We start from the raw sequence: 9,097 nt of genomic DNA, 5'->3' as shown, positions 1-9,097 counted from the left end.
TTAGTTTTAAAAACTAAAGTCTGTTTTGGGACTGGTAACTAATTGTTCAGCAGAAATCATTTGTTATAGTTGCCATAGTCATTCAAGTAGATAAACAATTCACATTCAGCACAAATAATACACTGGTATATTTAATTTTTCTAACTGTAAGAATATCCTTCACTTACATATTGTGGTTCAGAGTGTTTAAGTAAAAAAGTTGCTTGGCTGTTTTATAAGAAATTAGCCAGTAATGTCCTGGGGGATAAACTTGAGATCAGGTTTCTGATTGAATATATATAATTGTTTTTACTAATTAATTTTAACACTAGTCTATAAAAAGTTTATTTAGGAATCAGATTGAAATAACACAGAAAATTTTTCTCTTTGCATTTTATTTTACAAAACATCAGACTGAGGAAGTCTTTGGTGCAGGAAAATTCATAAATAACATATAAATTAAATAACAATGAATTATCTTTATGACAATAAATAGCTGATATCAATCTGAAGAAAATACACACTTCCAATAATTAAATAATATAAAATTAAGTGAACAACAAAATAAATACTATTTTTGTTGTATTAAAAAAAAACTATAAATGGTGAGTAAAAATAAGCCATGTTTTAACAAAAAGCAATGAAGATTATAAATGATTCACAAAACTAAGTTTCACCAATCTTTTTGGCACTTTAAAATATACATTAATCTCATTAAGTTACAGAAAGCAAATGTTTATTAAAGCCAGTATTGGTCAAATTTATGCCATGAACAAAGTACAGCTTTGTTAATTTTAACATGCAATGTCAAAAAACGTACATAAAATTAAAAGGTCATTGAAATAATGTAACATGGAATTATTTCATAATCAAATAAAGCTTTTCTTTTTAAATTTAACCACCAAATTAAAATATTTAATATTGCTGCACAACTTTTACGACATATAGAGAGTTAAATTTTCTCATTTTGGGTTATTTCTTTCATTATTTATGTTAAATATCAAAGCAACCAGAAACTAAACATTTTTTGTTATATTCAAAGTCTGGTTTGAAGAAGTTACATAAATTAAGAACAATGACATATTTTTGGAATAATAACTGAATTCTGTATTTTAACTTTGGAGCAACAGAAATGAATTTTCCTTAAATAATTTCGAAATAGAAAATTTTCGCAATTCGTGATTTAAATTTATTAATAGTGTGTTTTAAACTATAGTAAACTCTCAACTATCCAACAAGCTGATCAGTCTTTCTTAGGTGCTAAAAGTGTGTAAATAGCTATCAATTTTAGTGTATTAATAGCTAAAACAATATTTGTGTCAAGAACTTAATTCTGTTTTAAAGATTTTTAAACGAAACAATTTTTCATTTCTGTTAATGGTAAACTAAATTCGGTAATGGTAAACTGAGCTCTTTAACTGCAAAATTTAGAAAAAACTAAAAAATCTGCCAAAAAAATATTACTTTTTTGTATCAATTAAACTTAAAAATGAAATTAATGATAGACAATATGCTTGTAAAAAGAACACTTTTAGTAAGCAGGGATGAATTAAAAGGTGTATTAAATATTAATTCTCAATTATAGCAAATGATAATATGGACACAATCATAACTTTCAAGTTAATAGAAATATTTTTGGTCCCATAAATGTTGGATGATTGAGAATATATCTGAACACACAAATTGTTCTTAAAATATCAGATGAATGAAATAAATCTACTTTTGATTTTTCACATTTAGTTAGTTAAGTTCCATCTTGTTAAGTACTCGGTCACTTTGGTAAAATAAAACTTCATCATTACCTGTAATAAAAATAAAATAGTTAATATAAGATGAGATAAGGGAAGTAAATTACAGTATGGAACCCCAAATCCAGAACAAATTATGCATCGATATAAATATATCAGTACCGATGGGTACTAGCTTGCCTGGGAAGTACAGGCAGCCTGTGCGGAATGCTGACCACAATCATGCCATTAGTTAAAAACTTTTGAATCCTTAACCTCTATGTCGCCCCTGGCTCACAGTGGGCTATTGCGAGAATGCTTTTTATAAATTGCAGTAACTAAAAAAAAACAAACTAAAACTGACATATTTAAAACTAATTCAGTTTAGAATTTCCAGTTCCTAAAATAAAAGTTTTTTTTATCGCATATCATAAAAAGTACAAATGCAACTGTATATCACTGAGCTGCTATGGTTCAATGGTTAAAGTCACTGAGCTGTCATTGCAAAGAACTAGGGTTTGGTTTTTAGTGACTGCTTGAAGCCATTTTCACACCCAATGGGTACTAGAGATAAGTTCGAATAGTAAGTTGGGGATCCAAGCCTGAGTGCACGATACACGTTGGATAAAGACCCAAATTTTGTGACTACGAAGCAGAGCGATGATATTTTTTATACATTAAAAATTTTACATTTTGTACACTTAATAAGTGAACCAAAAGTTTGTTTAGCTTTTGTACTTGTGATATCACAAGTCCATGTCCAAAACCTTTTTCTAGTAAACAAGCTCGGGCTGAGCCTCGTCTGGTAAAAGGCAGCTTGTGCATAATGCTGACCACATTATTGCAATCGTGCCATTAATCTTGAAATTGTAGAACCCTAACCTCAGTGACTGGGGGAGGGAAATACTTAACTTAATCATACACCGGCAAACAAGATTTGACGCCACATAATGTATCCATTCAAATAAGTTAAAAGAGTAAGAGGAATGTAACACAATACCAGAATGATGATTTCTGCTTCTTTGGAATGAGTAACTCTCTACACGAGTCGGAATTCTTCCTGTGCAAGTTAAACGACTTTCCAGGAAAATACATGCTTCGTCTTTTCAACGTCTTAATTAAATGTTTACTTCCAGGTATAGTTTCAGTTTTTCTTACATTGTGCCTAAAATGGAACATTAAAAATATAAATCAAAGCAAAAATTTTAGAAGTCAAATCGACTGATCAAAATTTAATGAGATTATTCTAATGAATATTAATGATATAAATGAAAAGTTGAATTCTTGAAAAATGTGACATTTGAGATATTACCTAAATATATAATCAGGTTGATCTATTTGCAAACAAATTTTCATGGGTTTATGGGCGAAGTCTAAATTTACAACCATATTCAGCACAGAATTACCACCTAAAGCAAAATCGACATGGCTTTCAACAAAAGATGTGTCTACTCTGCAAAATCCATTTACAAGCAATGCTCCCCTAAAGCAAAATAGAAAGTTGTTATGTATTTAAATTATAAAGTGGGAATGATAAATTGGCAATTAGAGTTAATGTATTTTATCTAATGCATATACAATTGCTTAATATTTCAGACATAATGAGAGGTAAAGAATACGTTGAATTGTTGGAATAATGTTGAATTATAATGTAATGTTAATTTTCTATATTTTTGCAATGTATAATATAATGTAATTTATTGTTTGTACACAGTAACAAAACAGTGTGTATAAGTTGAAGTTTTTTCTTCATTAATTTTGGAAGCGCTAAAAAAATATATTGAGGTTTTATAATAATTTGGTTCTTTCTTATGTGGATTAAACAAATTAACTTTAAAAATAAAAACAAATTAATTCAAATTTTGTGTAATGTATACAAATTGTGTACAGTATTTGAAAAAGTTTCATTAAAACAAAGTGTTAAATTTTAACATCAAACTTTTGAAGAAATTTTCGGTATAATAAATATATATATTTTTTTTTGATATTTGTTAACTTTTTTGAAGAACATTAAAAAATAAAAAAAATTGGTTGTTTCTTTGAAAAACACGTTTTTATTATAAAGTTGAAATTCTGTGCAACCAATTTGTTCTCACAAATATCAGTTTCTGTGATCATTTGCATTATAAATTCCAGCAATAATGCACTATAAAATTCCATGTGAAAGGAAATGACTCAGTACAAACATTCCTTTATAATATGCATTACTTCTTTTGTAATTAAAAGTTTTAATTACCTAATTTTGAGCAGATTACAAAAAAAAATGAAAATTACAGCAAGCTCCTGACCATTCAGTTTAATGTGACAGAAGGAAAGGTCATATAACAAACAAAACAAGATCAGGTTACATTTTACTCTTTTCTCCATATAATTAAAAACATGTGTTACGCATCTTAAGATAAATGGTTAATGCAAAAATACTTTATTTATATAAAATATAAATTTGAAAAGTAATGACTAGAAGGAGTCAAACTACACTGTTATGCTCATAAAAACTATTCTTTTATCAGTTGAAAATCGTAACAATTGCATAGTTTTTATACATGATGACCACTTAAACATTCTTTATTTCGTCCTCTACCAACTCCAACGACACGTTTTGCAAAAGGCAAGTTCAAACATTTCTCATATTTAACTAGGTCAAATAGTCAGTTTATTATGCGGCTTTGAGGAGGATTCCTTGACTAAAAGTCTGGGGCTGTCTGCTGGTATGGTAATAAGGGAGAGCACATTTCTAATGAGGGTGCAATGGATGAATGAAGGTGTTGATTGGTTTACTCATGCTGACCTACGCCAAGATCAGGATAAAACTATTCACGCACATTCCTATTCGTGGTGACTTTTCCTCTTAAGCATGGTACTAGTCATGACGCGAGACTGATGTCTGGATGAGTTCCATGGAAGAGGCACTATACTGTACTATCATTATCAATGCAAAAGTTGTAAACAATATCAATCACACAATTTAGTAGGTTCCATAATAATGTTATAAGCACAGTTAATACAAAATGTAAGATGAATAAAAGGAAATATTAAGTCAATAGATGAAAGAATGTTGCTAGCAATTGCAGTTAGAAATAATTGAATAGAAACCTAGCGTTAACCTGTTTTTAACTACAGCATGTGCATTCTTATTCCACATGGAGACTTCAACAGTTCCTGAAACATCTGCAGACAAGGCACCTTTTAGATTTAAATCTACTGTGATACCATTTTGTAAGACAACAGAATGGGTTTGATCCATCAATAAGAAATTTGCCTAGAATTCAAACATTAATTAATTTTTATTTAAATATAACCTTTATACAAATATTTTGCCGAATACTTAAGAATGTCATTAAATACTTTATTATTTTAGAAGAAGTTGTAACAATATTATGTGTAATTACAATCCTCCGAGGTGAGTGATTGACGTCGAAGTAATATAAATCTTCTTATTCAACATTGTAATGTTGAAAATTTTATCCGTAAAATTCAAAAAAAATTTTTTTTTTCATTATTTGAAGTTGCTACACCAGAGCAACTCGTAAAAAAAATTTCATTCTTTGGTAAGATTTTAATTTAGATACATTTCATTTTAAATGTGTACTTAACATTTTTAATTAATTTCTACACCTGCTTGGCTATTTAAAAGAGACATTTGTCATAGTAAGTTTTTTATTGAGCAATACCTTTCACTTTTTTTTTCCTAAGGAGACACTATCCTTATTCACAACTAATAGGATGATCTGAAATTAGATTATTGACTTTGTAGCTTGATTAGATGAGACTATGTTATAAGATTTTAAAATGTTTCGTTGTGTAAAAGTGAAGCAATTTGACCCATTAGTGTTCAAAATATTTCAGCTTTTGCTTTAAAAAAATTACTCTATTGATCTAAATATTTGCACGATACTCAATATTTATTTATTATTTTTATTTATAAACGTTTTTAAAAAGTATGTACAGACAATTTTAAAAAAAGATAACTAGTTAGCATAGTTTCATCCAGGGCTGGAAAAACTGCCCGTATTCGGCGGTCAAAAATTCCCAGCGGACAACGAATTTCTCGAATCCGACGTCTGCTCGGACGGCAATTTTTCCGTTAATGTTCGCGATACATTTTCAATTTTTGTTATCATACAATCTTTTTTGAAGGAGTAGATAAAGAAAATTTTTCTCAAGAATGGGTGTCATTAAAATTTAAGATACATAACATCTTTAAACACCAGAAAGCTTCATTCCTCCGAGCCTAAGCTATTTATAAAACCTAATGCAGCAAAATGACCCACAATACAGCAACATACTGCGCATGGTGGAATTGATGTTTGTAATATAAATAATAAAAATAATACTAGGTTACTATTAGTAACCTAGTATTTCTTTTATTACTGTATAATGTAATCCTAGTATTTGTAATCCTTGTAACTACTAATTCATTGTGCAATTTATATAAATGTTTGTAATAAATAAGAGAAAATTATATTTTTATTTATCTAGAAGCTGCAGGTTAGTTTCAAAGGAGGATGGGTACATTGTTGGATAAGCTGTCCTCGGGGACGGGTAAAATTTCTGACTTTTTTCGAGCCCTGGTTTCATCACATAACAAAGAATAATAAGATGAAACTATGCTCTCCGTAAATTAAAAACGTTGTTACAATAAAACTAAAATATATCAAAATAATATTCTAATAATGTCAATCCTAAACGTTAGAAGTATTTCTCTCTATGTAATGCAATTGCACATTACTTTTGTTTAAAGTGATCGTTTCTAAAGGAAACTTTACACTGAACTTATTAATTCTTTTATCATTTAAGTTATTGAATATTACATTAAGTTATTTAAGTTACATTATAAATAACGAGCATATTTAAATGCATGTTTTTAACCTGAAATCCAATACAGTAGTCTCGATTGTTCGAATTTCTCATAAATCTGAGCCAGTGAAAAAAAAAAATAGTGTTCCTCCTAAACAATGATCAACGCACACACAACAGGTGGAACGATTACTATGATTGTATTACTACGACAAAACAAATTTGTGTATTAAACACTGAAACATGTGAACAGTGTGTTTAAACAAAAAACATTAGATAATTATTTTAATGGTCATCATTCATCAGGTTAATACAATTAACCTGATAAACTCAGAAGTATTGATGGTAACTGTCGCTGAAAAGATGAAGATATTCTTCCTTACCTGAACTGCTGGAGTGGGTTCACTCCCAGCACCAGACCATACAAGTCCCATCAATTCTCCCGTGCCCGAGAAAAATATGTAAGGTCTCAGATTAACTCCAAGGACTGACAGTTGCATTCCTGCAGAGGCTTCTTCAGGATTTTCTTTTTGTTCTTCATCCGTTAGTCCAAATCCTTCCACAAATAAGCCTAACTGGAAGAAGAAGAAAAACTTGTAAATGTTAGTCTGACATAGACATAAGCAAGTTAATTTTCAGAATCTTTGTATTGTAAAACCTTAAAACAGAAAATGCTTAAAATTGTAACATATATCACAGAACGATAGTATCCACAGAACAATTAAGTCCAAGTCAATGTGAAAATTTTACACACTGAGACTAAATTTTGTTTTAATTTTGTTCCATTATATAGGCATTAATACATAATTCGATATTAAACTAATAAGGTTCCTTGTTTGCAATTTCGAATTGCAAAATTAAAATATTCCTCATTTAAAAAAGTGGTAATCATTCATTGAGCAAGATTTGATTGTCTGCTTTTAATGATGCCCACAGTACATTTGTAATTATTAGAAGTCTTGATGAAGAACATTTGACATAATTGTGCTTCTAAGCTGGAGAAAAAAGCTTAGCAAAATTCTGCATGAGTGTTCTTCATAAATTATTTTCATCTTTATTTTACTTTTAAAAAAATTTAGTGTTTAATTAAATAAATATTAACATAAAAAAGTTTTTCAACCCTTAAAAGAATTTTTTTTTAAAATAATTATGGTGCAATACTAATATGATTTATATTTAATTGCAACAAAATTAAACTTTAAATAGTACTATATTAAATTCGTTAATAATTTCACAGTGAAAACATCAATATAAGTCCAATAATTAACATTATTATTGCTAAAGCTTGTTTCAAAAAGTTAAAGGTTGAGTATTTGCAAAAGCTTTATTTTCTGATGAGATGATAAAAATATTATGTGTTAATTAACACCAAAATGATGCAACGTACCTAAAATTCTTAACACCTGAGAATATAATAAGACTGGATACTGATTAATACTAGTTTTTAGACAAACATTAAAAGATTTGCACAAAAGCCTTTAACAATACAAAATTTATGATTTTCGGTGAAATGTGATATACAAGTGATGGTAAAATCATGCATTTACTCACAGACATGAGATGTAAATTATGATTTCCTCCACTGAGGCTTAAATCAAAACTTGTCCTTTTAAGCATTCCAGTTGGACGCATTTCCACATTTATTCCATAGGTAGTATTTGCATCATGGCTTGCTGTTCGTGATACAAAATACAATGTTAAAGAGAGAACAAATATTTAATATACAGTACGGAATTAAATTACCTTAAATTTTATTTTGAAATATGTGACTTTTATACAGTAAGAGGTGTTTTTAAAAACACTTGTCGATGTGTAATTTTTTAATAACGAACTAAATTTAAAAGAAAATAAACGTATCAATAAATCTTAATTATAGCTTAAATTAATGTTACTGCTAACTGGTAGAAGAAATACTCTGCTTATAAAAACAAAAATTTATAAAATAGCCCAACAGATATTAAAGTTTTGTGTAAAATCAGATTTTCTTCAGAGAAAGCAATAAACATAGCTCATAGTAATACTAGCCTTATATTAACACGTAACACAATAATAGCCTTATAGTAACACATTGAATACCATAGGGGTCACCGGTGACCGGCACTGAGTTTGTTCGTAGGGCCACGAGGGTCATCAGTGACCAGCGAAGCCAAGATTATTAGAAACACATAATTCGAGTAACTTTTTCATGCTTTCAATTTTATTAATATTATTATCGCTACTAAAATGGTTTTAAGAAATTAATGCAATATAGAATACACAAAAATCATTTTGGCCAGACGGGCAAGCCACGTGAAATTAGTGTGGCATTCAACGTGTTAATTGAAATGCAGTACTTAACTATTTATCTCATGGAATCATTTCAATTTGTTGTTGGTCTTTTAAAAAATGTACTCTTTAAATTATAAATAAATGTTTGAATTAATTACATATTGTTGATTATGAATTAAATTTAATGTATTTATCATGAAAGCTATTATTTGATTTTTTTACAAGAATATTTCATTTAATATTTCTAGATTATAGATAAATAAGTTGAAAATGGTCACAAGATGTCAGCTGCATTGCATAGTAAAACAATCTTTTCTTATTTGTAA

The 9,097-nt window shown here is 28.7% G+C and overlaps 1 protein-coding gene across 2 annotated transcripts in view; it reads right to left on the bottom strand.

Annotated features, from left to right (window-relative positions):
* Positions 1 to 357: 357 nt before the first annotated feature.
* Positions 358 to 9,097, bottom strand: part of LOC107440433 (microsomal triglyceride transfer protein large subunit) — a 63,422-nt gene continuing 54,682 nt past the window's right edge. For both annotated transcript variants that reach the window (XM_043050618.3, XM_043050617.3), the window contains 6 exons: positions 8,055 to 8,176; positions 6,887 to 7,078; positions 4,811 to 4,965; positions 3,019 to 3,189; positions 2,707 to 2,871; positions 358 to 1,781 (listed from right to left, as the gene is read on the bottom strand). In XM_043050618.3, coding sequence (XP_042906552.1) covers positions 1,778 to 1,781; positions 2,707 to 2,871; positions 3,019 to 3,189; positions 4,811 to 4,965; positions 6,887 to 7,078; positions 8,055 to 8,176 — 809 coding nt within the window. In that variant the 3' untranslated portion in view covers positions 358 to 1,777. The remainder of the gene's footprint in view (positions 1,782 to 2,706; positions 2,872 to 3,018; positions 3,190 to 4,810; positions 4,966 to 6,886; positions 7,079 to 8,054; positions 8,177 to 9,097) is intronic.

This window comes from Parasteatoda tepidariorum, chromosome 4 (assembly GCF_982258835.1).
Source record: "Parasteatoda tepidariorum strain Cologne lab strain chromosome 4, Ptep-v5.0, whole genome shotgun sequence".
Lineage (NCBI taxonomy): Eukaryota > Metazoa > Arthropoda > Arachnida > Araneae > Theridiidae > Parasteatoda > Parasteatoda tepidariorum.
This window is presented reverse-complemented; position numbering and strand designations above follow the sequence as displayed.